The sequence below is a fragment of the Neovison vison genome, chromosome 6 (assembly GCF_020171115.1).
Source record: "Neovison vison isolate M4711 chromosome 6, ASM_NN_V1, whole genome shotgun sequence".
Taxonomy (NCBI): Eukaryota; Metazoa; Chordata; class Mammalia; order Carnivora; family Mustelidae; genus Neogale; species Neogale vison.
Genome location: NC_058096.1, coordinates 17,242,443 through 17,259,878, shown reverse-complemented (window position 1 = coordinate 17,259,878; position 17,436 = coordinate 17,242,443). Strand labels below are relative to the sequence as shown.

General features: G+C 40.7%; 1 protein-coding gene across 2 annotated transcripts in view; it reads right to left on the bottom strand.

The window, feature by feature from the left end:
- The window catches only part of ADAMTS5 (ADAM metallopeptidase with thrombospondin type 1 motif 5), a 49,269-nt gene that overhangs the window by 8,737 nt on the left and 23,096 nt on the right, over positions 1–17,436 (bottom strand). For both annotated transcript variants that reach the window (XM_044251065.1, XM_044251066.1), the window contains 5 exons: positions 15,344–15,511; positions 6,019–6,302; positions 4,835–5,018; positions 4,293–4,468; positions 2,100–2,275 (listed from right to left, as the gene is read on the bottom strand). In XM_044251065.1, coding sequence (XP_044107000.1) covers positions 2,100–2,275; positions 4,293–4,468; positions 4,835–5,018; positions 6,019–6,302; positions 15,344–15,511 — 988 coding nt within the window. The remainder of the gene's footprint in view (positions 1–2,099; positions 2,276–4,292; positions 4,469–4,834; positions 5,019–6,018; positions 6,303–15,343; positions 15,512–17,436) is intronic.

Here is a 17,436-nt window from a genome sequence, read left to right as displayed (position 1 = left end):
TGAAATATTTTAATATGCATGATCTCATTGGATCCTCGCAACAATATGAACTTGCAAGAACATTACTATTAATTCCATTTGACTCTCAAGAATTCTGATAGTAAAAAAAAAATAAAAAATAAAAATGAAGTGACTCTCGAGAGATCACACAGTCTTTGTAAATCACCGAACAGAGCTTGATTACAAAGATTTCAGCTCCAAGATCAATGTCCTTCTTTATACACTACACTAGGCCAAGGTAATTTATCTGGAAACGTTAAACAGACCATTTGTACCACATAATATAATCTTGGTCAAATCAATTTGCGAGCTGTCAGGTTGCCCACCACTTATTGCTCTCATGGATTTCTTCATCTTTTCATGGGACAACAAATGTGCAGACACTGGTTGCCAATACAAAAAACAAAATGCCAAATTTACTACTTAGAAAAAGTGGCTTCTAAGTTTATGTAGGAAGACTACATAGTACCTAGTATATAAGGTATTTTTTTTTAAAGATTTTATTTATTTATTTGACAGACAGAGATCACAAGTAGGCAGAGAAGCAGGCAGAGAGAGAGGAGGAAGCAGGCTCCCCACTGACCAGAGAGCCTGATGTGGGGCTCGATCCCAGGACCCTGAGATCATGACCTGAGCCGAAGGCAGAGGCTTAACCCACCGAACCACCCAGGTGCCCCTACATAAGGTATTTTATTTCCTACTTGATTCCTGAATTTCTTCTTCTTCCTTCCTTCTTTCCTTTTTTTCTGCCCTAAGATATAGACTTTGCTTTGGCATTCATCGGCCATGCAAAATGAGATGAGCCCTGAACTTTCAGAGTCCCAGTTTCCTAGACTTCATCATTTCTAAGGTGTCTTGCACCTTTGCAATATAAAAACCGCAGTACACGGTAGACATGTGGGATATTTTATAAATAGAATAGAATTCTACATGAATTCTATTCATACAATAGAATTGGATGAATAATTACTAACTCACTAGCAAATAGGATTAGTAATGCGTATTTAAAGTCAGAATAAATTCTTTAGCCATGCCATTTTTTTATTGTATCAAAGATAATTTCCAGTTTTCCATAATAACATGGCACGTGCTTATTTGAATAAATCCTTATGGCTATGTGGTTTGCATATTACCCTCCAGCTAAAAAGAACACAGCACACACATCAAGAAAAATACAGGTGCACTGGACCAATACCACTCAGCCTAAGAGTGGTTTGGTGAAGAAGAAAGACAATCCTGCATTCCAGCAGACCCTTTAGCCGTTCCCTCATCCTCACAGATAACATAATATTTAATGGAGGGATGCCTGGGTGGCTCGGTCACTTAAGTGACCAATTCTTGGTTTCGGCTCAGGGCATGATCTCATGGGTCACATGGTTGAGCCCCTCGTAAGCGCTGGATCAGGTCAGTGGGGAGTCTGCTGGAACATTCTCTCCCTTTGCCCCTCTCCCCACGTGTGTGTGTGCATGTTCCCACTCTTTCTAAAATAAGTAAATAAACCTTAAAAAATATTTAATTCCAGAAATTGGTACTTTATAAACTTGCATATTTAAAATGAAAGCATAATCAAAGACCCTAAGAGGAAGCAGACATTATTGTACGTTCTTTATAGAGTCAATAGAAAGCAGGAGAGCTCACTATAAATGACACTGTTGCCTCCAGCCCTGCCGTTAACTGACGTTTGCAACGGGAGATGTCTTCTCAAGAAAAACAGAGCCTAGTGAAAATGTGTCTGTAAAATGAAATAATTATGATGGAAACCAGCCGTCCTTCCCTAAATGCGGTTTCAGAAATAAGAGACCTGCCCGAGATCGCTAGTGGGGATTTCACAGCCTTTTTGTTCTCGGTGCTCGCATGCTGTAAGATCTTGACCTCAGAGCCACGCAGTTTCTCTGCTTCCAGAAGCAGTGGGAGTTTGCACTCTGCAACCAGAGCTTTCTCACGCCCTCCCTGGTTGTCATACGTGTGATATGTTACCAGGGCCATGCTGGACCTCCTGCCAGAGACACCTTACGATGCAACCCAAGTCCCCTTTTCTCAGTGGTGCAAGTCTAAGGCCTCGCTGGATGCCTGTCAGGGCAATGATTCTCTCACCTTACCTTTTTTTATTGAAAGTTCCAATCACCTTTGTGCAGCTGGAGTTGTCTCCCCCACACACGGCACACTTGTCATACTGCAGCTTTGAGCCGATGATGCCATCACAGCCGGTGCGTACGCACTTGCCCCGGACGCAGACGGAGTTACTATACGGCCTGCATTCGGTCCCATCCGTCACCTGAAAAACAAGGACCCCGTTAGCAATGGGAAGGTACCTGTGCACGGGTACTTGGTTTCCATGGTAAAACAGTAAGTTCCAATTTGTGGAGTTTTGTGTTTGACAGGGATAGTGCATCGAAAAATAACCAACCAACCCCAAACCCTAGTGGCCTGGAGTATCTAACTGAAAAATCCTGATGTCTTGCCAGAAAGCAGATCTGGGGTAAATCTGGGTTATGCCCTTTTTCTCTTGAGCTTAATTCCAAATATGCCAGGAGACCTAAGGTACCCATTTCCCTTTCCGCTATGTGAAGCACAGTCCCCAGGACGATATCCCTTAGCCTGGGGGACTTGTCACTTGTGTGGAGAGCAGAAAATGAACATGCTCCAGATTGTGGAGATCCTTCTTTGTGGCATGATTGTTACTACAGAAATAGATTTGAAAATCTGAAATTGACATTCAAAACCTTGTTAATGGCTGGAAAGCATTCCCTATCGTGCGCTGAACTGTCAGATGCTGAAATCGAGACCAACAAATTAGCGTAGAAAGAGTCTGGGGAAGTCAGAGGAAAGTACTTGCTGGGGGACTCTGACTGTATGTTGAGTAAAGGAATCAGTATGTTCTTAAAAAGCAGTTATGGGGGCGCCTGGGTGGCTCAGACGGTGAAGCAGCTGCCTTTGGCTCAAGTCATCATCCCAGAGTCCCGGGATGGGACCCCGCGTCGGGCTCTCTGCTCAGCAAGGAACCTGCTGCTCCCTGTTGCTCCTCCTTCTGGTGCTCTCAGTCTTTCGCTCTGTCAATTAAATAAATAAAATCTTAAAAAAAAAAAGCGCTAGTTGTAAAATAGTCCATATATGGACTCTCTGGTTTGTACATGTGAGTATATATAAGAAATATATACGGTCTTATACGTAAATAAACAGACGTGCTTTGTACTAGTGTATATACAACTCTTTGCATGTGCGTGTATGTGCGTGTGTGTATGGGTGTGAACCGAAGCAGGATACACGTCAACAGGCTCACAGCTCTCCGGGTGGTGGCAATGCCAGCTGATATTTCTGCTCTTATTCTTCGTCCTATCTTTTAAGTGAAAATATATTATCTTGCAATAAAAAGACAAAGCGTTTTAAAAATTACTTAAGTTGGATGTGAACTTATTTTTTAGTCATATTTCACACAAATCTGGAGGCCAAATTCAGAGGGGATTTTAAATGTAGCACCTGTTTATAAATTAGAAAAAACATTATTTTATGTTGCTTCATAACACCGATTGAGAGAAATAAAACTTAGTAATTTAGAAAATGCTGTCCTGTGAAAAATAAGGGATAATTTTACATGCATATATTATAATGTCAATACCTATAAGGACATTGGTTCATATTAAGGATGCGAGACGTTTAAAGGTCTGGGTCAGAGATGATGATCTTGAAACCTATTTTCATTAAGTCACCAAAGAAATTCTTAATTAAATGACAGAAAAGTAGAAAGCTTTCTTGCTTTCAGTTTCCTATACCAACGTACTGAGGAAATTCAGGTTTTTTTTTTTTTTTAAAGATTTTATTTATTTATTTGACAGACAGAGATCACAAGTAGGCAGAGAGGCAGGCAGAGAGAGAGAGAGGAAAGCAGGCTCTCCACTCAGCAGAGAGCCCGATGCGGGACTCGATCCCAGGACCCTGGGATCATGACCTGAGCCGAAGGCAGCAGCTTAACCAACTGAGCCATCCAGGCACCCCAATTCAGGTTGTTTTCATGGCAATTTTGAAGCGAACGTCACACCTTACCTTCCCTGACAGAGAGTTACAAGTTTTCCAAAATAGCTTTTAAAACATTAACTTGTTTTGTTTACAGGATATTTTTTGTTCTTTGTATAAGTTTTGCAAATATAGACACTACAGAGATGAAAATAAAACCCTCCCAAACCTAATCATCCAATAAATAATGACGGTTGATATTTGGTATCTCTAGGCTTTATTCTACCAAATAATTTCTGGCGAGGACGCCTGCTGTTTCTGGACAGTCGGTGTGCAGTTACCTTTGGAGAAAACACCACGTAGTAACCAGTGCCCTTGGCTCTGCAGGTCAGTTTGCACACGTCTCCCAACAGGACGCCTGCATATTTGGGGACCCACTCCACAAACGTTTTGACTCCTTTTGCGTCAGATTGATACCCATTTTTGGCCTCACACTGCTCGTGACGAAAAGATTTACCTAAAACACAAACAAGTCGCGTTATTACTTTTTCTCTTCTGAAACTCAGGCTTAGTCATGTGCACTGAAGTAATTTTAACGTGAAGATGAGAACTTTCTTTTCAGAGCTTCTTTATATACCAGCGCTGGGTTTTATCTGTACACAGGAGTTAAAAGCAGCAATTATTTTCTTCCTACCTTCTAAATATCTGATTTTTTAATTAATAGTTTAAAAAATCGCTCATGTATTTGTTATTGATTCTCACACTGGTGGAACCGTGGAGTACAAGATGAACAGGTGATTTCTCCAGCATTCTCTACGTGCTACTGCTAGAATACACATTACACGTGGCACACGGTGGTTGCCGACACTTGGGAGCAGCGTACCGTTAGGTGGGCAGGACATGACGTTGCAGGAGCGGTAGATGGCCCTCTTCCCCGTGCAGTAGCGGCCACTGTTTCTGGGTGCGGGATTATTGCAGTGCCGGTAGGCAAACTGTACTCCTCCCCCACATGAGCGAGAACACTGGCCCCAAGGCCCCCAGGACCCCCAGTTGCCATGGCTTGATGTCTAAAATAGAAAATAGAAGACATTTTAATGCAGAAAGGAGAAAAAAAAAACATTCAAAACATACATTTAGAAATCACTTGCATCCGATGACATAGTGGAAACCCCATCACAGGTATACATTTTCATGGACTTGAACATGGCCACAGACATTGGACATTCTGGAATTATAGTGCAAATCCAATTCTAAGCAAGTCATTGCTTCTGTTCCCTGCTGCCCCCTGGCACTAGGATCTGGATGTTTCCCTGGCAGAACGGAGCACACTACAAGGAGTCCCGGGTTTCTCTGTGCCTTCTGATATGGGGCATTGCTGTTAATAACCACTTGAACCAAGCTAACTTTCTGTCAACTCTGATCCTGCATCTTGGACAAAATATATGATGCTAAAGATTGTGCATGATGCCTGGAGTGGTTGATTGCACTTACATTTTTTCTCCCTGTTTAGCACTGACATTCTGCATTCCCTTGTTGATAGCACACATCCCATCGGAGACAGACCCTCCGTCACCCGCTTAATGCATTTGACCTGAGTTCGGCTTCAGTCTCATTAGACTAGAGTCCTTCTCTGTAGAGAGGGACTGTGACAGATATTGAAATGCACCCACCCCCCACGCACACGCCACCTGCGCCCACACCATGGGGGAGTAATAGACTCCGGGTCTATCATTCTCTAGCAGGAAGCGGAGACACTTCTAGAGGGAAGACCATTATAAACCCCTTTGCTTGGGACTGGGTGAAGAATTTCTTCTGGCTGCTGTCGGAGTATCTAAGAATGCACAGTTGTAGGACAGTCTTAGAAGACAGAAGCACTGTGCCTTCTGTTAGTGCTCTCCTTGGGACTCCGAAACTCAGAGATGAGCCCGCAAATGCTCTGCTTGGGCATCTCAAGGAAAAACATTTTATCTGGGAAAGAAAGCCTTCTGTGACAGTGCCCACACATGTCACAGGAATGGACTTCAGATCCTGTGTCCCCAGGCATTGCGTGACAAGCAAACCACTTACTGAATAATATTTTTTCTTGGTTTTGTCCACACACTTGCCCTGCAGGCAGATCCTCCCTTTCCCACATGGTGTCCCCTCCACGGCCGGCAGCTTCTTGGTGAGACACACCATCTGGCCTTGGCGCACCACGGCGCACCAGAGGCGGGCGCAGACATCCATGCCAGGGCACACGGAGTACTCGGGCCCAAAAGTCAGGTTGCACTGCTGCGTGGCATCGTACGTCTGTCCAGGGAGTTCTTCCGGGCCCAGGATCTGCGTGCGGGGTAGATCTAGCAAACAGTTACCTAAAAGAAGAACCAAGATTGACCACTGCTCTGTGTTTGGGTTTCAAGCTACTAAAATCCCGCTTCTGAAAATGCAGAGCTCCCAGATCTGCAGGCCGAGATCTTCGGGGCAGGTAGAGGGCACCTCTTTGCATTCCCGAACCCCCTCCAGGATTTTCCGTGGGCTAGCTATGTGCTCTGGGACATTTCTAATAATGGCAGTGGGATGATCGAATAAAATTATTTTGTAATAATTAGTTGTGAAAATAGCCATTGTGCTGAGGCAGTAGGAGAAATTGGCACGGACCTATAGGAAATAATATAATGGATATAACAGCAACGACAATAGTCATAGTAAATAAGCATTTACAACTCTGAGAAAGAGTTTATCCTTCTTGTCTATACTTTTGTCTACTTTTAGCTTTTCTCTTACTCACGTGCCCACCCAAGTCTCCTCCCCATTAATTGCATAAACAATAACAAAGTGAGACCTGATTCATTCTTGCCCTCAACAAGCATTTGGTCAGCACCTACAATGTTCTGGCATACTAGACATCGTATGATATTTGGATACTAGATATTGGGAAATACATACTAGATATTGGGAAAACACACACAAAAAACAGATCCACCCCCTCCACCCCTGCGGTCTCCCACTAAGGTGGAGAAAACAGAAAAAATCAAGTATTTCTTCTGGACGTATGTGAATTTTAATAAAGAATTCAAGAGCCACAGAATAAAGGAGCAGTGGGCAAAGACAAGACATTATCTTTGATAATTTGGAATGAAACCCATCTTTTTTTTTTTTTTTTAAAGATTTTATTTATTTATTTGACAGACAGAGATCACAAGTAGACAGAGAGGCAGGCAGAGAGAGAGAGAGGGAAGCAGGCTCCCTGCCAAGCAGAAAGCCCGATGTGGGATTCGATCCCAGGACCCTGAGAGCATGACCCGAGCCGAAGGCAGCGGCTTACCCCACTGAGCCACCCAGGCGCCCCTGAAACTCATCTTTTAATCCTTCTTCTTTGTCACCATTTGGGTCTGTTCTTTAACACAACTAGTAGTTGTTGGGTGCTCGAAGTATGTTGCACAAAGAAGTTGGTGCTCTCCTTACATAATATGGGGGATATAAGGGAGTAAGTTTGGGGGAATCAGTAGAAGTGGCCACATACTCGGGCAAAACAAATTCAGAAGCTGATAACTTCTTCCTCTCCCCTCAGAAGCTTCCCTAAGACTCCCTGACCTGTGATTAACACCATGAATTGTCTCTGGGCCTATGGGATCATGCACATCACCCTTCAGTTTCTGTCCACTTTTGTCTACTTAGGATTTTGGGATTTTCTCATCAACTATTCATAGTACTAAAAATAAAAAAAGAATTTGTTACACATTTACACCATTTTCCCTTTCTTTTCTTTTCTTTTCTTTTTTTTTTTTTAAGATTTTATTTAATTATTTGACAGACAGAGATCACAGGTTGGCAGAGAGGCAGGCAGAGAGAGAGAGAGGGAAACAGCTCCCCACCAACCAGAGAATCCGATGCGGGGCCTGATTCCAGGGACCCCGAGATCATGACCTGCGCCAAAGGCAGAGGCTTAACCCACTGAGCCACCCAGGCACCCCACCATTCTCCCTTTTTTAAATGTATTCACTTGTTGGGGCACCTGGGTGGCTCAGTGGGTTAAGCCTCTGCCTTTAGCTCAGATCATGATCTCAGGGTCCTGGGATCAAGCCCTGCATTGGGCTCTCTGCTCAGCAGGGAGCCTGCTTCCTCCTCTCTCTCTCTCTGCCTGCCTCTCTGCCTACGTGTGGTCTCTGTCTGTCAAATAAATAAGTAAAATCTTTAAAAAATATGTATTCACTTGTTTAATCCTCACAAGAACTCCACAGAGCAGATTCTAGTATTTTCCTTTTCTTACAGATAGGGAAATTGAGAAATGGAAAAATTGGTCACTGAGCCAAGGTCACATAGCTATTAGGGGTTTATGCTCAGAGAATCTGCTTTCTTCATTGTGTACCATCTAGCCTCTGCATGTGGATAGATTTCCTGTTTTACTGTGGACCTGGCAGGTGTGTGGAGGAATCCTTCAAATAACAGATACTGTGTCTAACGGTGGAAACACCCAGTCTAAAGTCTCATTCTGGCCAAACACCAAGTGGCTGAGTGTTCTTGACCAAGCTAATTAATATCTCCTTAACAGATTTTCAAGTTCTGGGAAATGTCTCTCTTCTCATTGTGACTAACAGAAAGGGTGACCAGAAAAATACAAAGCAATGACAGTTGATACTATGCTCAACGTATTAAACAATTTTAGATATATTCGAGTCATTCTTTTTACTTAACAAAAGAAAATCACATTTCAATCCTACTTTCCACTGAGACATGGAAGAGTCAGCATGTTTTAAGTATACTGCAAATATTTTCACAAGTACATTCAAGTTTCTTCAAAGGGAATACCTTAGAATTTGCCAATCTGTGATGGAAGCATTATATGAAAATGAATACGGAGCAGAGTTCCTATTTAATTTCCAAGCCAGAACGTTTGAAGAGGTAAAGCTTCTGAAGGCAAGCCAGAAAAAGCATTAAAAATCAGTAACCCGCCAAAGAGAACTTTGGGAGAAAAACATCCAGTTAAAAGAAAAACATCAACACCGAGTCAATAGGAAAGAATGATAGTAAACCCTCACTAAACCTTGTTTAGTAAGATTAGGCATCGACAATTCCAAGAGAAGCGGTATCTTCATTGTTACATTAAAAAGAAAAAAAAAAAAAAAAGGGACGCCTGGGTGACTAAGTTGGTTAAGCAGCTGCCTTCGGCTCAGGTCATGATCCAAGCATCCTGGGATCGAGTCCCACATCGGGCTCCTTGCTCAGCAGGTAGCCTGCTTCTCCCTCTGCCTCTGCTGCCACTCTGCCTGCCTGTGTGCTCTCTCTCTCTTTTTCTCTCTTTCTCTCTCTGACAAATAAATAAATAAATAAATAAATAAAATCTTTGAAAAAAGAAAAAAGAAAGAAAAGAAGAAGATTGTGTAAACCAGGGAATGCTCCACAGATTGCTGATGTTACAAGACTGTCAACAAATTTCTGAGACAGCGAGAATGCTCTCCAATTCTTCAAAAGTGCTGTTTTAAGAAACTCTTATTTTACTGAAAAGCACAGAACCGTTAAAACTGCACCACTAAGGATTAGCTGGGAAGTCTTCAACATGTGTGGGTACACGTGGCACGGATCCACCTTGTTCGTCTCAAGCCAACATAACTCACCACCTCTTTGTGGACTTGTAGTCACTGACCTCTTTCTACCTCCGTAGGACATGATGAGCAGAAAGAAATGTAGAATTCAATTCGAAATCAACTTACAACACATAGACTTCAAGATGCGGCCATCTCTTTAAAAAAGCTTAATGCCAAAGTAGAAGTTTTGTTCTGTTTTTGTTGATTTGAATATAGCGGACAGGTAATGGTACATTAGTTTCAGGTCCAAAGTATAAGTTTTAAAAAATGAATCACACTTTTGCTTTGCTATGAAAGGTACTGTATCTCAGATCTATGGTTTTCCCTTAGAGAAAGGGAACTGGGGTGGATGTTCCTGCTTATAATCAAATGATTTATTTCAGAATTGCCATTAATTTATTATTCCAATGTTCTCATCAGGATGTGTTGTTGCATTAGTTTCTGTTTACCCTATACATTGAATTTTGACCATTTGCAATAAAATAGGTATAGACCTCTTTCGCAAATGGAATGCTTTCCATTGTTGTACTATGGAACAACAACAAAAAATAATCTAGAGCCTGATTCTGAATCTCACGGTATGAGATATTTAAAATCTAACGCTGGATTATTGTCCATTAAAAAAAAATGTTACAGTTTGGGGGAAGAATGAAAGAGATAATCTGTCAATCTGCCAGTATCATTTGCATTGAGCTCTAAAAGTAGCTGATCTACTGCTGACTTTCTGAATCTGCTTGACTTTTATTCTCAACCACTCCTTCCTACCTAGTTCACAAATATTTCACTTTATCCCAGTTTAAAATCCTATCTGGGCTTTGTTGCCAACATTTTGCCTGTTTGTTCTTTTCCACACATTGCCAACTTTTTTTTTTTTCTTTTCCTACCTGCGTCCTTCTTTTCTTTTGTTTTAACATTTCCTATGTATAAAAATGGATAGCTCCCAAAAGAAAGACAATACAAATGTGTCCATATTGCACTTTTTTTTTTTTTTTTTTTTTGCCATCCGTGTTCAGTTAAATGCTTAAAGGTAAAAAAGTTAAAAAGTAAAAGGCAGTGATTTGTGATGGATAAACAAAGGAAAGAAAGTGGAAGTCTCTCTGTGGCCACAGAGGATACTACGGGTGATGGAAGGTGTGCCAGACCGCTGGGAAACAGAGCAGAAAAATCGTGGCTTTTTTGTACCTGACAGCCAGTACTGTTTGTCCTTCATTTTAATGATTAATGAAAATTATCAGCTCAAAGTTAGCTCTTCTCTAGTCTTTTCATATTTTCTTCTTTGTTTCTAACGCTATAGTTATTTCTGTCCTCTCTTCCTTTCTAATACACAGGCATGAAATTAGGCATCAGCCCAGATGTCCACGGCATATCAGAAATCAATATTCCTAATGAAACCCATCCATTGCAGATTGTCCCCTTTTACTTCCAAGCGCAACTCCCTGGCCTGGCAACTCAAAGTTCTTTTAGGTCTTTATTTGAATGGCTAACATGAAAGAGAAACTGGTGTATTATGGGCATCAGTGGCAGATGAAAGGTGGCAGAGAACACTTAAAGGCGCTGAAATGTACAGACCATGGTTGCTGATCAAAAGTGATCCTGGGGGTCTGTTTGTGAAACTGTCACAAGCTTTAAGGGCTCTGTTTAGCAAAGGTGATGCCAAGGAAATTGGATGGAAAAGTGTCCTTGTTAAAGAATGAAGCATAGCTGTGTTGTTGTTGTTTTTTAACATAGGTCACCGTGTCCTTAAAATATATGTCTTACGTGCAGACTCTTTCAAAGAACATATTTATTGTGAAAATTGAGATCCTATCATGACGGACCTTGAAATGTATGAGTACTACCTTAAAAACTGAACATTAAGATCTTATTTAATACTAGACTATAGTCTCCACGGACAAAGAATTCACTGAACTGGGAGAACCAGGTTTCTAATAGCCTTTTATCTCCAAAGTTCCGTGTTTAGTGGATGCTGTGAACTTAGCTCTTCAAACATGCTGCATATTACTATTTCACAGTTCTCTCTAGATTTTCCTTTGCAGTCTGTTGTCAAGAGGGTTCCTGAGCTGTGCCTGTTTGGGAGGTGGCCTTTTTCATCACCTGGCACCGTGGACTTAGGGAGGGAGCAGAGGCGGCTATCTTTCTTGGCTTCAAGGTTATAGGATTTGAGAAAGGAAATTCAATAACCTGCTTTCACTGCACAATTTCCTTGCCAGTGCTTACCTTTATTTCTGAGGCCTTGCCAGCTTGCCTAGAGCTAACTTGTATAAACACTGCAGAATGTCTATAAGGATCTTGGCAAAGGTGGTTGGGGAGGGGGGTTCCCCTGAGACATGGCTTCTCCTTTTCTGAATCACAAATCTGCAGGCACAGTTATTTTAGCGTGTGCATGTAGATTTTTCAACCATAACCGAATTGCTACATAGTTCTTGGAACTAAATCAGGAAACACTCAGGATTAATGAATTTAAATTTGGCAGTGGGACAGTGCCACAAATGTCCAGCTACTTATGGCTAATAATTTTAAAAACAAATCAAATGACTTGAACTTAATTGTGCTTTAAGACCTCATTTCTCTAGAGCCACTGGAGGTGAGAGGGAGAGATGGGTTGTTATCTATAAATGGGTTTTCCAGAAAAAGAACTCTTTAGGTCCCATTGAAAAATTCTGTAAGTCTTGGGAGAATATCTCCTTCTACATAGCAATGGTTTTACAGCCTCTATAATTAGTGTCACAATTCAGTTTTCCTCAGTAATTGCAAATCACTTTTTTTTCCTGACTATCAATAATGGTATCATGTGAAATATGGAGATACCTTCGGGGATCATGGTGGGGTGATACTGTTTTTGACCCTTTGGGAAAAGGAGCCAGATCTCTGAACTGTCAATGATTCAGGGCTATGCTTTACAGCTTTTCTGGTTTCTCCCTTATCATCAAATGATATTCCTTTTCACTCTCAGTCTATTTGAAGTGCACCCCCGGGCCCCCTACCATAACTATTTCATTGCTTAAAATTGTTATGGCCTATAAAATTAGTGAAAAAGAGTAGAACTATTTCTATTAACTCTGAATGAATGGCTTGGGATGGAAGTCTGAGTCATTTCCTATGAGCAACGTAAAACAATTTTACTATATGGTTTTTTGGTATCAGTGGAGTGTTCTAAGAAAGATGTGTTTGTTTGTTTTCCTTTCCTCGAGGACTTTGATGCTCTCCCTGGTTCTCTCGTAAGCTCTGAAGTTGAAATGCCAGAGCCTCAAAGATCTCAAAATTGTGCTTACGAGTTTCTATCATCACACTTTCACTTAAACTAACTTAAGTCAGTTTTCTGGTGACAGGGTAAAAGTTACTAAATTATTTGAATTCATGTTTAAATGACAATGCTTAGAGCATATCACTATTTCAATATCTGTGAGAACTGTTTTCAAATGAGCATAGTTGAGCTTGGCTAACCCTAACCATGGTACCATTGCCTTCTTCGGCTTTCTATATTCTGAAATGACTTCATTCATTACAGGCTACTGATAAAAACAGTGTGTGTGCGCGTGTCCGTGTGTGTGTGTGTGTGTTTTGGTTGTAACACAAGACTGCCTAAACATTATATTAAAAAATGAGAGTCTAAGCTTGATGAAATGAGTTAATAAATAGGCTTATCAGGTATTTATTGTTCCAAGAATTTTGCTAATTTAATCAGTTTATTCAACATATCCATGGGAAATTCAGAAAAGATTGTTATCAGTGCCAGTAAACAAAATCCACCTCTACTAGATGTATGTTCCTTGGTTGTTATCTACCATGAGGATCTCTGGAATGGACACAGTGAGCTGTATAAAATATGTCATTTGTTGGAAAAGTTTTAAAAAGCTGAGTGTGGAGACTTTTAAATACAGAAGTAATGTTAAGAAATGAAGACAATACTGAAAGCATATTTACTGCACAGAACGTAAGATCATGAATTCCACAAACATGAAATAAACGAATCATTCCAAAATTATGGCAAGAAGGAACAAAATTCTGCACAGCATTGTAATTAGCTGACCTAATACTTGCACAGGAAAAAAAGAATTGGTCCCATTTTAGCCATAACTATTTGCTGCCTTAGCAACTAAATCCGTTCATTTAGGGATTCAAACTTTAGCTCAAACTTTTGGAATGTGTAATGTGTGATTCTGAAATAAAATATTAATGTTATTTCATTTTCAGAAAACCTGAAATAAAAGGCAGCGAAAGCAATATTAAAAGTGGAGATTAGGGTTCCACCCAAGAGGGACTTTATTAGATCCTGACTTGGTCAGTGTGGACAGGGAGATAATTATGTAAACATTCACTGCAGGACTTTATCAGCATTAAATCAGCATTGTAAACTGAGCTACACAGAAAATTATCACTTAGTATTAGTCTAAAGGAAAAGCCTAATACATTAATTCCTAGTATTTTTTTTTCCTAAATCTTTGCATCATTGGGATGTCCTTTTAATGAGCAGAGAACAGACTGTATTGTGGGAAATTTTAAACCAGTCTAGGCATGTGAATTGTTTTTAGGAATAGGATATTTTAAAAAGTTTAAAGTAACTAAAACATTACTGGTTCACCACTATTACAGCAAAACTGAGTTAATGAACAGATTTTTCCTCCGAGAGACTGAAGAACTGTGTGGCAGAATTCCTTTTTGTCTAAAAGAGTTGAATTCATCAATTGTTTTGACATTACACAGCCAAAGTTCAAAGTGGCCAGCATGCTATAATATCTTAGTATTATGAAATAGGCCATAAACTTTGTGGAACTAGGAAAAACAACTATCTGAGACTCTCCTTAGCTAATTCTGAACCACACATCACGAGATAATTTTATGGACAGTTATTATGATCAAAAAATTTCTGTCATATCCAGTCCATACTCAGTCTTTTGGAAAGAGACAAATTTTAAGAGAAAAAAAGAAGGAATGAGAATAAGTCCATTTTTATAACATGAGAAACTTGAACTACACTGGCATCTGTAGTTGAATCACTTGACTCGAACGCATCTATCCTCCTGTGCCTCTAGTGTTTCAAGTCCAAGGGATGCTAGGAAATTAGCAACAGCTTGTTTTGAAGACTACTTAAGGGTCAGAATTTATTATTTCTAAAAACCTCGACTTCTTTGGTATTTTTATGTAATTTACAGGACCGATCCCCGATTTGCAGAATTTAATAAAATAGATTATGCTCTTGAACTGTATCTAGCGGGTAACAGTCAAAGATTTTCTTTCGAAGTTCTTAAAGTGTCTTCCCGCCATTCAGATTGATTCTTCTCTTTTTGTTCTGCAGCTTTCACTCTACTTCCGGAGAATCTGCTGTCAGGATGAAGCCAGATTCTTCCAGTGGATGCAAATCTAAAGAGCTTCCTTTTTGGTTTTCTGTTGCCATAAAGAGGATCCGACAGAATTGTCACCTACGTCTTAACCACACCCCTCTAATAGGCATGTAACAAATAATTCTGAGAGTCATATTAATAGCAGGGAAACAAGATGTCTGCCAACATTCTCACAGGAAGCTAGTGGTGAAAGACGGAATAAAAGCCAGGCTTTCAGGGCACTGGCGAGGCATTCTGTGTGGTCTCCCACACTGCTTCTCTTTTGAACCTTTTAATTCCAAAGCAAAAATACCATAGCTACAATGCCACCAAGGACGTTGGCATTATACACCAACAGACCATCCCTCTGCTCCTTTCCTGACCCAATCTAAACAACCATTGTCTCAGGAGGCACGGTGGGCTTCATGAGGATGTCATAAAGTAACGCTGGTAATAATCTCCCCTAAGTGTTGTTATTGAGCCTGTGTTGTCTTAAATGATACATACCGTGGCCATCATCCAGGAATTCTGTGATGGTGGCTGAGGTGCACTTGGACCAGGGTTTGGATGCATCAATGCTCGTTAGGATAGAAGACATTAAGCGCTTATCTTCTGTGGAACCAAAGTTTTCTTCACAGAACTTGGAATCATCATGGGAGAGGCCAAGGAGATGTCCTAAAGCAGAGAAGAGAAGGAATGCAATAATGGGTGATTTTGCATTTCTACTTTTCTATGACAATTACACGAGCACTTGGTTTCCCACCTCCCAGCAACACCCGCCCCCCCGCCCGCAAATGTCCATGAGTTCATTTTAACTGCCTTCTCATGCACAGGATGGACCCCCAGGGAAATTAAAGCTGCGTGTAGTCAGAGCAGTCACTTTGGGTGAACATTTAGGGGAAAACTGAAAAACTACATTAAGGAGTGGATGCTCCCATAATCCATCTGGATCACACATGCTCAATGACATGTAGAAACAGGCCTTATTTAGAATCCAGAATTGGCAACTGTGGGATTATGTCATAGCCCTCACTACATATTATTTTGATTACTTGTCTAATTTTCTGCCTTCTCCGATCAATTACGAGCCCCACGAGATCAGAGAGCATCTCCTCCATCTACTGTTGAAATCTCTGTATTTAACTCAATGTTCTGCAAGTTGCAAGCACTTAATAGATGGTTTTTGAATATCAGTAACTTCTATTTTCTTGGCCAAGTTAATAGGTAGCTAACAATCTGAGAGATGATTCCCCCCAGATGACTGATCCCCAGTCATCTGGGGGGAAAAGAAAGAGAAATTATGAACTTGCCGATTCCAGGCAAAGATAAGCTTGCTTTCACCCTTCCAATTCTTTCAGTTCTTTCATTTGCGAAGTTCTGCATGTTTACTAATCCCATGAATGAATGATATATTTTGAAAACACACCCTTTTACATTGAAGAAATGTCTAAAATACCAAGATGCCCATCATGGAGTGTTAAAGCTTAAAGAGAAAACAAATTCTAGAAAGATAAGTCATTGTCCAAAGATAAGTCATTATCCTTCTGCCTCGGTCCACCACACATGGTCTCTGCAATCCCACACTGCATTTCCAGTCTATCAAGCTAGGTATCCTAACCACATTCTTATCATCAAAATTGTTTTCTTATTATATAAGATTAATTTTCACATCGTCTAAGGATAAAATGACACTCACCAGTAAATCTAAAATACTGTTTTAAAAAAAATTCCAAGGCAGTGGTTTGTATAGACTCTAAAAAAGCAGACAAGTAGACCTCAGTTGCTTTTCTTTTTTAGTAAAGCTTTATAGAATCATACACATAGCATTAAAAAGGGTGTATAAAATACTACAGAAAAGTGATTAATGCATTCTTTTTGGGCTCCTGTATGCCAAAGGCAGGGACTTTTGGCCATTCTGCCAAAAAAAAAAAAAAAAAAGTCCAGCATGCAACAGTAAAACCCAACAGAGATGAAATCTTTCATGCCACATTCCAAGTACTTTTGGCCAACTTGTTAAATCACCAACACCTCGTAACAAAATTGTCCACTGAAGCAGCTGCTTGCTGCTGTGGCTGAAGTTAAGTGGCTAGGGCTCGGTGACCTTCCAAAGCTCCACATTTTTATGGTATTTATGCAGTTATTTACTTCAATAGCATTTGCCAGCCTAGCAAGTTTTCGGTGGGAAACCCTCCTGCTCTCACGTTTTATTTGCTCAGTAGCACGAATGCGCATTAGAGTCTGTGAAGTATGGCCCAAGTCATATGCAACAGACTGGCAGGGCTTTGTCCAAGTTTTGGGTGGTATGTTGATTTCTTTTTCCTGTAACCCACAGCTCAGAAAAAACCCGAACATTTCATCATGCCCGGCTCAAAATGACTTGAAGTCACTTGGTACATCTAACACTTATTGAGAAGGCACTCTGTGCTTCTTGAACTTTCCACTGTAGAATCTTTATCAGCTAACATTGTGGGATTTGTGTGGAAGTTTCACACTTGGGTTTTTTTCCCTGGCATAGAAAAGAAAGGGGGAAAGTGGCCTAAGGTGACCTCTGCCACATAACATTTATTTGAATCCAGGTTTTGTATTTTAGAAAAACATGT